The sequence below is a fragment of the Falco punctatus genome (assembly GCF_963210335.1).
Source record: "Falco punctatus genome assembly, chromosome: 6".
In the NCBI taxonomy this organism is placed as follows: Eukaryota; Metazoa; Chordata; class Aves; order Falconiformes; family Falconidae; genus Falco; species Falco punctatus.
In genome coordinates, this window is record NC_137585.1 from 91355947 (window position 1) to 91373617 (window position 17671).

Genomic DNA, 17671 nt, shown 5'->3' on the forward strand with positions numbered 1-17671 from the left:
GGACACCATCTTCCTAAATCCATGTTAACAGGCAGTGAAATGGTAAAGTCAGCATCTACAGCCTCCAAAATCACTGTCATGTATTCTTGCTAGTCTGGTAATGACTATATTAGATTTGACAGTCATCAGTATTTTGAGTGATACCTGGTTGGCCAGCCACAAGCCTAACAGAATTACTCATCACGTAGGTTAAGATTATTAATTTTGTGAGGTAACAAATTTACACAAACATACAATTTCCATTAAAATACAGCAGGAAACGGCAATGCTGATATAACATGACCGCACTACTACAGGGTAAGAAGAAAAATACGGTTTCCAATTGCACTTGTAATAGATTTTAAGGGCAGGGGTTTAGAGTGATGCATTTGGAAAAGACTTGTCTTGAAGTCTATTCTGAAGCATTCTGTTAACTTGGTCTAATTTAACTGAATGATAAAACATTGGAAAAGAGGTACTTATCTTCTGGTGAAAGATCTAGACATTGAAGGTAGTCAGCACCTGTAGGACTCAGGACCAGAGCTGAGGGAAAGAAATGAAGTTGGTCGTTCTTCTGTATGTAATTCCCACATGTGAGCATCAAAACTATAGACTTATAAATTTCATACCTTACCTAAAGGGTTTGAGAAACATTGATACAGATTTTAAGCTGACCTTTCACATTGCTAGTGTGATGCTCATTTTTACTAATCAAGAATTAAACGAAATGGAATATCAAAACAGAAACCATCGCTATCAAACTGTATTTTACAAAGTGCGTGTTGCTGTATTAATTTATGCATAATGCTTGTTTTTACAACAAATGGGGAAGTTATTTTCATTTGCTTGCTTTTTGCAGAATTCCTTATATTCAAACTATAATATAAAATACTGTACAGCCTATAATAAAAGTTATACTTTAAATATATTTATCATCACAAGGTAGTTCTTCCTACTATTCCAGAATGCAGGTATTCTGTATTTATAATGCTGACCTTGATCTATTTAATGAGGAGGACAAAAACAGAGAGCAAAACGTGGTTAAACCACTTGCTTGATAGGACAATTCAAATCATTGCAGGAATTCAAGACCGGGACTGCATTCACTTCCTGACAGGAAGTCTGCAAGTGATACACTGACTATTTTTCTTATTTTGATGACAGTGTACAGTTCCTTTTGCATTAAACCTCAGTCTTTTGTAAAAATCACAAAAAAACTAGGTCCCAGCTGTTTTTTTTATCCTTGACCTCTTCTTTCTACAAATAAAACATTATTGTGTCAAGCCCTGTAATAAGAAATCCAATGTTTGCCACAAAGTTTGTGCATTGTGTGCTGAGAAACTTGTTAGATGTGTGTAAAGCTCTAGATATTCATGTTTATATTCATTTAATATTTTATGTATTTTCAGGAAATTTTTTCAATATCCTTGTGTTACACAAGGTTCCAGAAGTCATTGTGAAGGCTGTTAAAACATACCCTGAAAACGGAAAGTTACAAGCTGCAGCTCTCAGTTGTTTAGCTCTTCTAAGTGAGTAAATCTCTTCCTAAATACATAAATAACTTACCTCATTTATTTGTCCATTTGCTAATCTTTTTTATACTGGTAATTTCCTATGGTGATTTTGAACTCCATTTCTTTAACATGAAAGCCTCAGGCAAGATAGGTTTGACAGAGGTAGATTTCCCACATGCTTATAGTTTGTTGTTTACTGCAACGTGGTTGTGTTCCTATCATATGCGCGACATCTTCACAGTGTTCAGAGGTGGTATATTATGTCGACAGATCTTAACAAAGCAACCTGTTTGTTCGTAGGCAAATATTGGATAATCCCTACTTAACATAAGATCTCTAGAGATAACAACACTAATGTGATGCTGTGTTTGCCATGTGTGACAGTACTCATTATATCGTGGCAGTTGATAGCAACACTAAATCAATGCTTGTGCTTGAGTTCTGAAATCAATTAAAAGATGTAAACTTTTCCTTGAGTAAACATCAGGTATTATTCTGAAAAAGAAGTTAGTGGCAAAAAGCTAAGAATCTGATCCTCTTTGTCTTTGAGTAATTGTTCCATAAAAAAGTCAGTAGAAATGGTGTTTAAGAGTCCTCAAAACAGCAAAGATTAGAAATCAATAAATGCTCCATTAAGCCTCAGGTATTATGGTCAGTATTGATACATACTTTTTTCCTTAAAGCTGAAAAATTGTAGGTATAAAATGATTTCTTTTAAATTCTCTTGCTGTTACTGTGGCGCGATATTTGTGTCTTAGCAACTGCAATTTGCATTTCATTTTTTAAGGGCACTGCTTCAGAATGTAGATGGCTGTGTGATAAGTGGTATGTGCAAATTAATCACTCAAGTCTGTGATATTCTGTATGTAAATACACAACAACAAAAAAGAAGTATCTGCAGGTCTTTTCAGAGCCCGAGTATTGACTGATCTGAAACTATGTACCTAATTTACTACACTATAAAGGAGATAAAAACCTTAATTATAACCTTAAAGACGTTTTCAAAGTCTGTCACAGAGTTTATGTCTAAAGACTTCTCCCTTCCCAGAAAAGGCTAATCCTTCCACTGATTTTTGCACATAGGCAATGTGAGCACCTCTGTGACTACTAAGTGGTTTGTTTTCACAATAAGAATTTATTGTAAATATTTTATATTTCAAGCTGAAACAATATTCTTAAACCGAGACTTAGAGGAAAGAAAAGAAGAGGAGGAGGAAGAAAAATTGTGCTGGTTGGAAGCATGTTACAGAGCATTAGAACTGCACCGAAAAAACACAGATGTGCTGGTGAGAATTTCTGGATGATGGGGGTATGGAAAGACAGCATTGTGCGTTAAATACAATGTCTAGCAACATAATTTTTTCCTGTATATCCTTGGTCAAACAAGGCCTTAAGGACTAGATTAGATTTAGAATAAATCTTAACCTTTCTTGCCTTTCTTATCTTTGTTGAAATCAACTGGTTTCAGTTATTCCTTTGGATCAAATGTAGGTAGTTAAGATGAGGCATATTACCTGAAACTTTGGCCATCCAAAGATTGTTGTTTATGTGGCTTCTCTGTATACAACAGCAAAACACAGGCCCATCAGCAGAAGAATTAATCTCAGCCTAAAATAGATATCAAAATGCAAATCAAATAATGAGAATGTGGCACATGTTTGTAACTCAGGCCTATCCCAACTATAAAGAATGTGACAGTCCACATCTTTTTGTATTTCTACGTAAAAAGCACATTGTACCTTTGTCATGGACTGAAAAACAGTCAAAGTATTTACATTTTTTCTTATAAAGGATTATTTTCGTAATTCTTTTGTCTCCTCTTGGTTTATATTTAGGAGGCTGCATGCTGGGCTTTGAAAAATCTGTTTCTGTATCAACGCAACCTTCATGAGAAGATTGGAGATGGAGATAATCAGTCAGTGTTAATATCTTGAACTGTATTTTTGGAAAGGAAAAAAATGAAAGCCTACTATTAGGCCATTTGGAATCTCATGTTTCAGTTATTTTTGATGTTTTCAAATATTTGAAGTGCACAGTGATCAATAGTACTTGGGAAAATTTCTTTCTTAAAATGTTTGCTAACCTTGACTCAGGCAAAAATAAAGGGTCAGAATACAGTCTCATAGAACTAATTTTTACAGTTCACAAGGAATATCCTCTTCAGTTGCCACAAGGATGGGGACAATTAAAGAATGTAAGAGCAGGGAAAACAGAGAAGATTAAGGTATCTAGTACATAAGGAGTATAGAAAGGCAGTGCTCATTTTCCCACAAATCAGATGAAAGGGCATAGCAGAGGGAGTGCTGCATCATCGGGGAGAGTCTAGATGTGGCTAAGACACAGACTTTCAATTTAGTTACAGTGTTTTTCAGAGTTGCTTAAAATTTTAATTATTTAAATTTTAGTATGCCTGTTTTGTACCCCTTCCTGGATGTCAAGTCACTTGGAAAGCATAGTTCCATTGAATTTAGTGACATTCGGAGTAGGTTAATATGCATAGTTTTCAAAGGGCTTTCTTTGTAAAGGGAGTAAAAGTGTTGCTCTGGAAACATGTTAGATGCCAAGTACAATCACCTGAAAATTGAATTATATTGCTTAACACCTTTTTAGGAAACTGAAATACAATTATCAAGTAACTGCTATAATATGGTCAACGTGCAGCTATTTGTTTCTCTCTGTGAAAGGTTCCCAATAGACAGAGCAGTGATGCTCTCCATGCTGATGCACTCCTCTTCAAAAGAAGTATTTCAGGCAGCTGCTAGTACCTTGGCGATTTTGTCACAACAAAATGGTAAGGGAATTTAATTGTCTTTACCTTCTAGTTCAGCAAATTGCTGAAATAGTAAAGAATACAATACAGTATTCTCTATGGTTAGAATATTATGCAGTTGTGTTTAGTAGAAAGTCTATTCCTTGCTTTGAAAAAGCTATTGTTGGCTAGTATCAAAGAGAGTATGTGGAAGTGAAGAGCTCTTTGCCAGTTTATGTGTTGCAATTGCTATTTTTTGGAGCAGGAGATGGAAAAAGAGGGTGTTTGCTTTGTATGCTTGTTTAAACATTTATCTCATGTTTAAATTTCCTCAGGAGCACTGATTGTTGAAAATCACATGAGTAAGGATTACAACCCAACAAATACCATTTTCTTGCTTAACAGAGGGGATTTGAGCAGTCCTGTTGACTGCAGTAAATCAAATTGTGTAGAAAGTTAAGCATGTGCATAACAGTTTTCAAGATTGTTGCAGTCCTGATTATGTCCCTAATACAGTTTCCTAACTTTTTTCAATTTACAGAGCCCCTCAAAATTTTTCAGTGGAGATGTGGACCCCTGGGTAGAATATTTAAGCCTACTGAGAGTTGGCCTGCTTTTATTAGATACCTTTCCCAGAACCCTTTGAAATGGTTATGGACCTCAAGTGGTTTGTTGACTGCATGTTGAAAACCACTGGCTAGACAGGAACAAAAAGACTAGCAGTTAATTACTGTTCTCTAGGTGAGAAAGCGTTGTTTTATCACTAGGTTACTGAGCCATCCAAGTATAAAAAATGAAGAGGTTTTATAGTTATTTATGAGATGAATATGTATCTATATCAAGAAACAGAACTCATAAATGTATGTGTATTGTTATCATATATTATACCAGGTTACCATATTCATACCACATTCCTGGCAAGTGGGTCTCTGATTCCTTTTGGAAGGCTAAAGCAAATTTTTATTTTGCCTTTTTTTTTTTTTTCTTTTTTTCTCCCCTAAATAAATGCGGTTACTCCAGAATTGATAGAAATAAAGAAGCTTAGTAAAACACTCTGGCACAAGGCAATATTACTTGAATTAACCATTTGAAATCAATGTATTGAACTGGGAATGACAAGAATTGGTGGTAGTTACCATGATTAATGTAGAGTATTTTTGTAGTATTCTGAGCTGTATTGGTTACATTATAGCTACAACATGTGCTTGAGTATTTTAATTTTTAAAAAATGAATTAATGAAGTAAATAGAGTGGATAAATATAATTCCATTTTTGAAACCTTATTTTGGACGTCAGAAACTTGCTTGGCTTGAAAGTTTTAAATTCTAGCTCTCCTACGTGATCACAGAGCGCAATTAAGAAGAAAAATTGTTTAAGAATTAACATTTTTGAAAATAAAAGCAAAGATGTACGTTCTCCTTCCCTTAAGTTAACTTTATGTAAGTAAAAACAGCAGATGTATTTAGACTTGTTCAGGAATTACAATGCTTTGATTAAGCTACGCAAACAGAAGTCAGCTTCAGCTCAAATTGTTTTCCATTCTAAATTATACTTCTATAATGTGTGTGTTTGGTGAGGAAAAAAAGGGGAAAAAAGTTAGCAGTTCTGTTGTTTTTGAGAAGTATACATAAAGAGAAAGAGATATACTTACAGGATGCTTGCTGTTTTGTGTTGTAGTAAGTATTAGGAAGACACTTTTGGGGAAAGGCATACATATGAATGTTTTGGATATAATGAGGAAACACCCGCATTCTCCTGAAGTGGCTGAAAGTTCCTGCAGAATTCTGAATTGTGTTTTTGAAGGAAGGTAATGTACTTAGAAATATGTGGCCACTTCCAAAGTGAAGGTTTGTGAAATTCAGCGCTGTATGTGATTACATATCTATTATTGATTGCTTCATATTAAAATTGACCACAGGCTGACAACCCTGTTCAAGACATTGAATTTTGTAAGCCCCATAGTCAGATGCCCAGATGGATATGTGTAGGGAGCTGCATGTTCTTCCCTCCATCGTTCTTGAGATGGTTTCAGTAGGCTGTCACTAGGTGGTCTCCCCTCCTGTTAGCCATGCTGAGTTCTGCTGAGTGCCAGGAAATTTCCCACAATATTAACTCTGATTATTACAATAACATTGTGTTAATATTACTTTTGTGTTGGCTTTTGCAAATACTCTAGAACATAATTGGAAAATCAAACTTGTGACTCATAAATATGGGTATACAGGGTGGGAACATGATTCGAAGTGTCCTGCGAAGTTTTGTCAGCCTTCCTTGAAACCTTTATATATGCTAAGCTATCTGTGAAAAAATGACAGACTCAAGATCTAGTCACAGGATTCCTTACAAATAATTTTATTTTGTTAAGAAAATCTCAGAATTTCCATAAACTTGTTCACAGGAGTGAAAAGTATTATAAAATGAAATAATAAAATAACCTTAAAAGTGAATTAGTGGCCTCTGGCTACTGTTGTTTCTAGGAATGCTAATGACATTGAGATTATATTTTTTTTTCTTTAAGATTAGAACCTAACATGATTCATACTTTTCTGTTTGTTCTTCAAGTATCTGAGTATTCATTAGTACTTCATGACAGTTGCAGAGCACTAAATCAAGGAAGATATGTCTTTTCCCCTCTCTGGACTGGAATCAAAGTGAAATACATGAGTCCACTACTCACCCTGAATTAAATACTGTGCTTTCTGTGTATCACTGTTCTGGACTGGATTGAAAATTACCTCTCAGTAGTCTAGAATGGAATTAGGCTGAATAGACTGAATTCATGGAATGGCATGAAAATGATGTATTTGCTATGATGAAGAAAATTGCCATAGTTTATATTTTGTAGCTTAAACCAGATTTAAAGTGTCCTAAAGAGTTATCACACAGTGTTCATTAAGAAAACAAATACATGTAAAGTTATGTAGAAGAAATGCGTTCTTTTTTTTTTATTTTATAAACAATATTTTCAGTTTCCCTCATCTGGATGTAATGACAGTAGCTGTATCAGAAGTTGTAAAAGCCATGAGGAAACATGAAAAATCACTCTCTGTACAGCTGGAAGCACTTCGAGTCCTTTTACACTTTATGATGCCTGGTAAGTCATCAAAAAATATAATTGGTGTGGCATCATACACCAAATGAGAGAATAGAAATTAGATAGCTGAGTTTTAATTTTCCTTTTCTAATGAGACAGCCTTTAATGGAACTCCAGAAAATTTACTGGAGTTATGTACATAGGAGAGAGCAGCTGTAGCTCTTAAAGAACATACAAGGTGGAGGAAAACTTGAGATGTTGAAGGTAACAGACCAAAATTATCACTGCTGATTTCCTCTTGGTTTCATCAGTGAAGAGCTAGCTCCGTTACTTCTGAGGAATTCAGGGAAATGAGTGTAGATTTATTGGTGTGATTGTGTAGTTTCATCACAGATATCCTTTAAGTGAGAGCAAAGTGATCGTGACTTTAACATTGTTGTACCACAAAATACAATTGTTTTAACGGTATCTCTTGGAAGGAACATAAAAATTGGCCCTCTGACACCAAAAAACAGACTGTGATTTAAAAATATGAAATATATTATTATATACTATTTTCTACAGAAAAGAAGCCAAACTGACTAGCTTAGAGAATTCCTTTAAAAAAAACCAAACAACTCTTTAAGGGCAATCTACAGTGTGGAAAAATATATTCTTGTTTAGTTCTATACCTTTAATAGAATTAGGGGAAAGTTTTAACTCTTCTTACCAGTTTACTGCTGTGTATCCTGGGTTTTTTCCTCTGATAATAAATATGAGAGTACAGACATGGGGTACTGATTTTTTTTCAGAACAACTTTTTGCAAGTATCTCAGCAGTTTTACAACTGCACATTTTTTTCATGTTTACAAAACCAGGTACTCTGAAACTAGTAACTTGGCTAATATGCAGACTGATTGCAAGTTTTCAGTTTCCTTCTATTCTTTGAATTATAATCCTGATTTTTTTTTCAATAAACATCAGGATTATGACTCGCCTACATGTTAGAAAACATATATCAAGGTAGGGTTTTTGTCAGTATCCTGGAAGTGAGGCCCTTCTAAAGTGTAATCAAACAAAAAGAGTGCCAACTAGATGCTGGAACTTGCAGGTTAATCAGGGAATGAAAAGTAGTTCATGGGGACAGTAGTAACTGGAACAAACATAAATGCTGAAGTGACTTTTACAGGATTTCTGGGTACTTTCTGTAGTGCCACTTGACTGCAGGTGTCAATACCTACAAGAAATGTAAATCTGAAAAGCCTTTCTCTGTTCTTTTATTTGTACTCACATTTAACGTCATCTGTGGGTAAAATGTCACCTATGATGTGCTGCCAAGTGAGAAAGAGCAACAAATTTCTCTGTAGTGTCTCCTTTCCAGAAGGAAGAGGCATTCTGAAGTAGGTATCAGGAACCTAGTAGGTAGCAAGGAACCCCATAGCTCAGAGAAGTAATATATTGCAATATATTGCAAAATTTTTTGGCGTGATTTTGCATTTTCACAGTAAGCAGTGAGCAAACGTGGTGAAATCATCATTTCAAACAGAGTGTACTCACACTGCAATGTAAATCTGGAGGGACTCCAGTCTCTGTAATTACAGCATTCTGAAAAAGTCATAGGATCTGAAGTATGCCCTCTGAGTCACCTGTGTCTTCAATTTGATTGTTATATTGGTGTAATACTGGGAAGAATATTAAATCTGTTCTGCTGAGGAAGGCTGTTTTCCATTGTTGCAGGTACAAAGAACGAACACCAGAATGGTTCTTCCAGAGATGTGGGAGATGCTGCTTTTGCACTTACAGTAAAAGTCATTAAAAGCCAGTGTCTGTTGGAGGGAACTCATTCGCTGGTGCTTAATGCTTTGAACAGGGTATAGTTAAAGCTTCATTCTAATGAATTTTGTCACTATTTTACACTTGCATTGGTAAATCATTTGTAAGTTTTAGTTCCACATTGATTTTTCCTATTGATTTGATAGAATTAATCTTAACTCCTGAGTTTCATTCACTCAGGATTTTGGGCGATTTCTTCTTATTTTCTGTTCTAGAGTGTGTTAGATGATCCTTTATACAGTAACTCTAAAGGATATTTATAAAAACAAGGCTAGTATTTTTTTCAAGAATACAGTTTGTGATTTTTTTTTAATGGACTAGTTTATACGTGAAAAGTGTCCTCATACCTACATGTCAACTACACATGGAACTGAGTGGTTCTTTAATATGTCTTTCATGGATACATACTCCTTTACTTTCAACAGAACAGTATTTCTCAGTTGTCTCCATTCTTTTCACTGTTTAATTCTATGACTTTTTCCAGCCACTGGAAAACAGAATGATCACAGTGCCTTGAAGGAGAAGCTGAAAAGTTAAGGGCTGAAGCAGAGCCAGTCTAAACAAAGGAAATGCTGGGCACTTTGCACAGCAAATTAACCCTAAACCCTAGTGATAGGAAAGGTTTAACTTCATGGCCTTCAGAAGAATCCCACCTCTACAAGGTTTGCAAGTTTCACATGACCACAATCAGCATGTAGCAATTCACAATTTTTTTTTTAATGGACTAGTTTATACATGAAAAGTCTCCACAATTTTAGGCTTCCTAAAAGCTTTCAGTCACGACAGTTATGTCTCTTACATTTATTGTAAAAGTCAGAGCAAATACTGTATCAGCAAGAGCACTAGAGTATCTAAAGGACATTTCTTGACCTGAAGATACAGGATATAGGAGTGAACAAGGGAGGCAAAATAATTCTTACTTCAGAATGTATTTTAGTCTCCAATGTTTTGTGACCATCCTGATTGCTTTTTCTGACCCAGCTGGTTTGTGTTTTGGGGTGCTACAATATCAACCAGAAGGGCTAGAAATTAACAAGTTTTAATGAAGAAATATTAGAGAAGGAATAAGGAGGAAGATGGGCATGTCTCCACTGCAATATTTGCAAGTCACTGTGACAGCTATGCATGCTTTCAGATCTAGGCCTCACCTGGGTTTCCTCCATCTGGAAGTGGGGGGAAATTGGGAAAAATAATCACAAATAACATGTTGAATTGCTCTTAATTAAAACCAAAACTTTAAAAATCTTGATGGGGTGTGGTAGTAGGTATGTTGCCTCATATCTTTTTCTTTTGGCTTTTTTTTTTTTCAGTTGTCACCATGTTTATCCTTGTGCCGGTTCTCAAAAAAGCCAATTTTTGTTCTTTTTTACCCACAAAGGAAGTACATTTTCTCACTCTCCTTACACTAGCAAAATGATGTGAATTTGTAACAGTTGAACTAAAACTTTGAGGGGAAAAAATCACGCTCTCCATTAGAAAACTAGCTAGGGAATATTTTCAGAATCCCAGGTGGAAATCTGGGGAGGTTATGAGTGGCTAAAACTGATAGTTGAAAAGGAAACCTTTTTGAAATTGTGGTTATCATTACTTATTGTCACATCAGCTGTAATCTCATATACCTGAAGAACAATTGCTTGTTCTGAAAGAACAACTTGAAGAACAAGCAACTCTTCTGTTGCCATTGTAAGCAGAACAAACTTGATCTCATTTTCTATTCATTTCTCCATTAGTTTATTGGAAATCCTAGCATTCAGAAGCGTGGATTAAAACTACTGGCTTCTCTAGCTGAGTGCACTGGTGCACTAGAAATTTTAACCCAGCAAGGAGCTACTGACACCGTGCTTCATACCCTACAGATGTATCCAGACAAACAAGGTGGGGAAGGTATTTTGTTAGTAGAATGTGAATGATGTAGTAGGAGGGTCTGATTAACCATAGAAGCTGTAACCTATGTATTACACTTTTTAATACTGGATGTGATGTAGGTTACGTGGCAAGAAAAGGCTGCAGTACTGCTTAGTCCTCGGCTTCGTTCACTTTAGTTATGCCTGGCCCTGTGACAGCTTATGCAAGTAACTTTCTGGAATATTAGTAATATAACACTACTTAGGTCATGGGTTTATTCCACTCAGAATGTCTGAATAATCATCATTATTAATCTTTCTTCTTTTTTTCTAGACATACAGTGTTTGGGTTTGAGTCTTCTACGCTCTTTGATTACAAGAAAGATTTTGTGTATTGCAACTATGCATGTCCTGTCAACAGTTCTGGTTTCTACTCTACGGCGATTTAAAGAGGTCACTGAAATCCAGATGCATGTATGTGTTACTTCTGTTACAAAATGAGAGTGAAAGGAAAAACCTCAGAAAGTTATTTTTATGTAGCTATATTTGAAATGTAATTCCTTATTTTAATTACTTCATTTTGATTTTATTGCAATTAGTAGATTCATATAAGTCTTTATAATTAAACAAATATGTTTGCCATAGAGATGGTTTTCTTGGAGGCATATATTCAATCCAGAATATGTAAGTGTATGTTTAGATGTTTGTCTAAGACTTCTGAGATCTGCAAACTAGAACAAACTTCTCAGTCATGGTTCATCATTCAATCAATCTATAACCATTTAATGAAGTAACCATCATTATAGTATTGATTGCCCTTCTTTGAAAAATAATAGTAAATAACTTAGTTCCCAGCCCTGTCAACAGCAGTAGGCTTAGTGTAGGAAAGCTGTATTTAAGAAGGGTGTTACTGGAATACTGTGTCAGACTTTGGATCAACTTCTGAATATGGAAGGAGAGTTTTTATTCTGTCATCAAACACAAGTTCAGTCCTCCTCATGTGAAAGTTCTACTTCCTCTGCCTCAGAAGCTTTCCCTGTTTGTTGCCAATTTCTTTTTTCTAGCAGAATGAGGCTTGCCTGTGAGATCAGCTTCCTGCAAGAGTTTCTGTACTTCTGTTTCAGATCAATATGAAAATATCACAAGTACAGCCTCCCTTCTTTATTGTTGTTCCCCCAAGCCTTCCAAGCTTAACTTAGCCACCTATGTGGAGAGAAATCAAAATAATATGGTAGAATAAGGAATTTGCTTAAACTGATTTAGTCTCAATTAGGTTTGGACAGAGTCTGTAATTTATCCAGTTCACCCTTCTAGGTGAACTTAACTTCCAGAATCATGTGATAATTTTGAATTTCTTTTTAGCTTTTGGATACAGCTGTTAAGCTTTTCATTTAGGCTATGTATTTTTTTGGCATTCAAGGATTACAGAGCAACACATTAGGACAAGGGATACATCTTAATCTTGTATTCTTAGAAGGAGATTGTTTCTTCTGTACATTTTCAGGAAATCATGAGTACATTTGTTGCTGCCAGGCAGGATGTTGTCAGATGCTGTGGTGCATAATTTGGCTTTTCAAAGTGTCAGTTAATATCTGTTTAAGTGAGTCAGCTAAACAAGCATGAAACTGTAGCTATATAAAACCATGTGTTTTTGTCTTCTCTCTTGATCTTTTCCAATTTGTGAATTGTTGCATGTTTAAAAGGAAGAGAAAAATAACTAAAGCACATATCTTTTGGTTGAAATTTGAAATTTTTTTTCACAACTTGTTTTAAAATTACACTTTTTGACACTGCTTATTTCAATCCTTTCTTTGTGTTCTTAGGGATTTCATGCAATCTTGTCAGTTCTTGGTTTGTCACCTTGTTTTGCAAAGCTGCTTGTACATGAATCATTTGATGCAGTCATTTTCTACCAGATGTCTATGTGTTTCACTGACCAGCGAGATCGACAGGTATCTTCTCTCTTTTGACAGCTCCACAGCTGAAAAATTTTGGTGCTTTTTTTGTCCTAACTTTGATTGTTTGTCTTCCTGTTCAGTTTCAAAGCCTGTGTTGTAAATGTTTTGCTAAAATAGCTGAAAATGATGATTTAAAAAATGTGATGCTGGAAAAAGCATGTATTGAGAACAACAGTATTATGGCTGAATGTTTACTTCTACTGGGAGCTGATATTAATAAGAAGACAAAGACAAATTCTTTGATCTATCAGGTAATGTATGGAAATATATATAGTTCTATTGCTTTAAAATGTGTCCTTTTGGGTTCCTTTCTCTCTCATATAAACATACATTTGGCAGAACACAACAGCAATACCCAGTACAATCTAACTATGACCTGATAGTGTGATTGCTACTCATAGTGACTTCAGGCTCGGTCTGATGTTCATTGCAACACCCTTAACTTTATTGAAGCTCATGGGGGTCACTGTCACCTACGATGTGCCCACACTGCCAGTTCGGTTCTCATGCAAGATCACTTTAAGTCCCATGCTTTCTGATTGTTTACCCTGTTCACATGCAAACCTGGATTCAATCAAGTACTGACTTAGCCTTAGCTTTGGAGTATTTTTGAGGAAGAAGACTTAAGCTCAAGCTTTGCAAACTCCCAGTCATTTTTTCAGCTCTAATAAGGCATAGATGGCATCAAGCCCATTAGAGCCCAGTCCATGAGCTGGTACTCCAAATTCAGTTCTTTCCAAGCTCTTCGAGGCCCAAGTACAGATGGACCAGCAGACAGCACTGTGTGTGCTTAGTCCCACTCTGTTCTAGACCTGCAAAGAAGACTTTGCCCAAAATGTCTTCCCTGCAGTGGTGGATTTTTTTTTTTACTTTGCGTTGTACTTAAACTTGAATATATTACTATATATTGAATATATATATATATTCAATATATGTATACACCATAAACTTGAATATAATCATTAGGTTTTGTGCTGATTTAACTGTTCTAGTTAGAGTTCTGACTTGTTATCAACACAGCTGAAGGAATATAACATCTTAGAATGCCTGCAGTCACGCTAGCTGCAAAGAGCTTTATCCAGACAGTGGCCACATCCAGAACAACTATTTGAAATATGTTGGTATCTTAAATAAGGCCGTAGGCAAACATCCCATCTGGATTCAGCCATGCCAATGGAGAAACTGCTCCTACCTGCTTATAAGTGCTTCTTGCTAAATGTGACTGCCTTTAAATTATTTTTTTTGAGAAATGTTGTGTATGAGCACATCTTAATTTTGCTTCAGTGTCAAAGTTTTAAGCCAGGGGTCCTCAAACTTTTTAACCAGGGGCCAGCGCGTGGATAAAGTGGCAGGCAGTCATCTGTGGCTGCTTGGTTTCCCCCCCCAACCCCTGGCGAGGAGGGCTGGGGGGGTTCTGTAAATACGGGGGGCTGGATTGAGGACCCTGGGGGGCCGTATCTGGCCCGTGGGCCTTAGTTTGAGGACCCCTGATTTAAGCAGTCTGAGAGAACCCCACCGGCACTGCCTGAAGTGAATTAGGGAGTGTTCATTTCTTCTGGCAGAGCTGGCTGGGTAATAAAGCACAGCTGGGCTGGAACCAGCTGTCCGTCCATGGAGTGTGAGGTAGGCAAATCGCTGTTAGCAAGCTACAGTTTGCTAACAAACTGGAAGTATTTCTAAAAAATATTTGTAATATTCACAGTCAACCTGCTCTGTGTAGCAATGCAGGCTGAGAGATGGAAAAGAATAAAGCTGACTGAAGCCAGTGAACCTGAGCGGGTCCCTAGCACTAGGCAAGGCTTGATGAATCTCACCATTGTTGCCTGTTCTCTCATATCTGGATGACACGGCAAAATAATCCCTAAGTGTCTTTTTACAACTGAACAGATAAACAAATGGAGTTGCCATTGACTGCGCGCAGTAACAAAACTACTTAAATTACCATTCATTTTTGCCTGGAAATTGTGTGCACTCATGGCAGAAATTACAGTTACAGAACTCCAGCATTTTTTATCTTTTGAACAAAGACTTCAGGAAAACGGAGGTTGGTATTCAGATGCCTTAGGCAGGCATATGCTCTGAGGTGTAGGGAATTGTGTAATTGAAAAAGAGGCACGATCCTAAAAATGCAATGCATTTGCATTTGAGACAAGTCTCTTAATGCAGTTTGAGCTGTTGTTTGAGTGCCTTGCATAATTTTTTTTAATTGCTTTTCTCTGTTAGGTTTGTGAGAAAGGCCATAATCCTAAATTGGTGGAATTGCTATTAGCCAATGGTGCTCGAGAGCAGGATGTTCGGAGTGCTTTAACCATCAGTATAAAGAGAGGAGATAGCCAGATCATCAGCTTGCTCTTAAAGAAGCTTAGCCTTGATGTTGCCAACAGCAGTATATGTCTTGGAGGATTTGGTATTGGGAGACTAGAACCTTCCTGGCTCATTCCTTTGTTCCCAGATAAACTTACTCCATTAAGAAAACAAAGTGAGTATATATAGAATTTGCTATATGAAATGTGTTAATATCTCTTGGTGGTGCTATATGTGTTTTAGATCAAGACCTTCGGTTCAGGATCTCTTCATAGCATTCAGCTGATTATAGAAAGATTGCTAAACCTTGAAAATAGATTATTTTTTTAAAGCTATTTGGATTTCTTGGTGAGTATGCTGTCTTTTTGGTTTCTTATACATGCAGATGCAGGTTCTGCACTGGCAAGAATGGTGCTTAAATTCCAGATGAAGAATATTTCAGAGGATAGATCAAGAGCCTCCTCTGATCTAAACTTCTGTGAAGATGGAGTGGATAAAAACTATGATTGGAGTTTCATTTCTGACCCATTAGTGGACAGTGTTTTTCCTTTGAGTGATGATATTGATAGTGAAGGTAATTGCTTTTCTTTTCTTCTTTTATAATTCCCATCTACTGTACCAGGGCTAGACCATAGCCATAAATCAGTTGCTTATTTGTATTTGAGATAAAACACTTCCCATGAAAAAAAAACCAACTTTTCTCTAAAATTTTGGTTTTGATAACATTGGTAAATGGTTTACGGTGAGTAAGTATGTGCTTTATCCACTAAATTAGGACCTTAAAGCATTTTATTCAGTTACCTATTTAAAATCCGTTATTCATACATTCAGTTTCTTGTAAAGAGAGAGAGGGATTCGTCCAACCAGATTTAGATATTGGCTGTTTTGATGTCTGCCTTTAAATAAATTTCCTTACTGATTTGTCCTCCTGTGATATTGTTTTGTACTAGGAAGTGAAGGTTCGCTTTTTACAAAAAAGAAGTCCAATTCCATTGCAGTGGCTGACTTTCATTGTAGGGAAATGGCATTTCAAAGAAGTTCTCCTACTTTGCCACGACATTCCTACTCTGTAGTAAGTCAGATTCTTATCATTCCATGCTTCTTATAAGTCCATCTGTTTTACCTACTGCAAAATTGTTAGTAAACAAGTGTCAGGAAAGGTCATGTAACCATATGGGTTCTTGTCTCACTGCTACTATTTAGCATTTTGTTCTATTGCTGTGCTATTACCGTGCTCCAGATCATCATATAGATGAGAGTTTATTTCAGAAAAATTTTATAATCAATAAAAAATACATGTTCTTGTGAATTGCTCCTATTTCCAGTCTGACGTTCAAATGCAGATACTGAAACTGTGGGCCTATTCATAAAGACTTAACTACCCCTAAGTGAAGCTAATATTCAGAGTGCTACTGTGATCAGTGAAGAGAGACCAATTCCCTAAGATGACATAAGAGCACAAATGTCCTCTCTGACCTGTTATTTTTAGTTGAAATGTATGGTTTCTTTGTGTTTCCCCTCAAAGAAACAACAATAAAAATAAACTTATTGAGTTCGTATCATTTCAGATACCTGCATATGTCCATAACTGTTTTTTCTCTTCTGGGATTTTCCAGGGACCTGGCTCTGATTATGAACCATTAATTAAACAAAGAAGAAAATTCTTCCCTTCAGATGAATCCCCCAGTAAGTAAACTATACAGTTCAACATACATAACAGATTTTTCATCCTTAATGCTTTCACAAGCATAACATGCAAAAATTTTAGTTGGATTATATATTTGTTTACAAAGAGGAGGAGGATACATTTTGGAAATACTACAGTGGAGTACAAGTAATGCATATATAGGAAATTTTCTTTTTTTCCTGGGCTTCACAAATAATTTATGTAGAATTAAACAGGCAATGATATTTCATGAGGGCCCTTACTAGCTTTCAAAACCTACTTCTGTTGTGCAGTGCATGTGTCCATCCTCTTCCCTACTGTATTACAAATTTCTGTCTCTTAATAGAAGTCTTCACGGATTTGAATCTTAACCAATATCCATTCACTGTCTTCTGCATCTTTTCTCAAGCTGATTAATCTTAATTTTACTTATGTGATAAATTAAATCATGCTATTTTCCCATGTTTTTGTTTTAATAGAGGGCATTTCAAGATTTTCACCACATATAAGACCATCAGACAGTCTTTCTTCATTGATCTCAGAGAAAGAATATATTAAATCACTAGATCTTTCATCAAATGAGCTGGAGAACATTGATGCCATCAGCCAGAATAGCTGCTTAACTAGTCACCTGGAACATCTTGAGAAACTGGAGCTTCACCAAAATGCTCTTACAAGCATTCCAGAACAACTGTGTGAAGTAATTCTGCATATATAATTTTATATAATACAAGTTGAGATTAGTTAAAATAAATTGTCTCTAACAATGTACCCATAATAATACCGCTCATGAATATGGGTGTATATTTTT

The 17671-nt window shown here is 35.9% G+C and overlaps 1 protein-coding gene across 2 annotated transcripts in view; it reads left to right on the forward strand.

The window, feature by feature from the left end:
- LRRK2 (leucine rich repeat kinase 2) overlaps positions 1–17671 on the forward strand; it is an 80991-nt gene that overhangs the window by 18188 nt on the left and 45132 nt on the right. For both annotated transcript variants that reach the window (XM_080391749.1, XM_080391748.1), the window contains 16 exons: positions 1389–1508; positions 2655–2779; positions 3329–3408; positions 4178–4284; positions 5920–6049; positions 7212–7336; positions 8993–9126; positions 10819–10963; positions 11267–11406; positions 12756–12884; positions 12971–13141; positions 15114–15369; positions 15580–15768; positions 16145–16266; positions 16811–16880; positions 17340–17560. In XM_080391749.1, the coding sequence (XP_080247875.1) occupies positions 1389–1508; positions 2655–2779; positions 3329–3408; positions 4178–4284; positions 5920–6049; positions 7212–7336; positions 8993–9126; positions 10819–10963; positions 11267–11406; positions 12756–12884; positions 12971–13141; positions 15114–15369; positions 15580–15768; positions 16145–16266; positions 16811–16880; positions 17340–17560 (2264 nt within the window). The remainder of the gene's footprint in view (positions 1–1388; positions 1509–2654; positions 2780–3328; positions 3409–4177; positions 4285–5919; positions 6050–7211; positions 7337–8992; positions 9127–10818; positions 10964–11266; positions 11407–12755; positions 12885–12970; positions 13142–15113; positions 15370–15579; positions 15769–16144; positions 16267–16810; positions 16881–17339; positions 17561–17671) is intronic.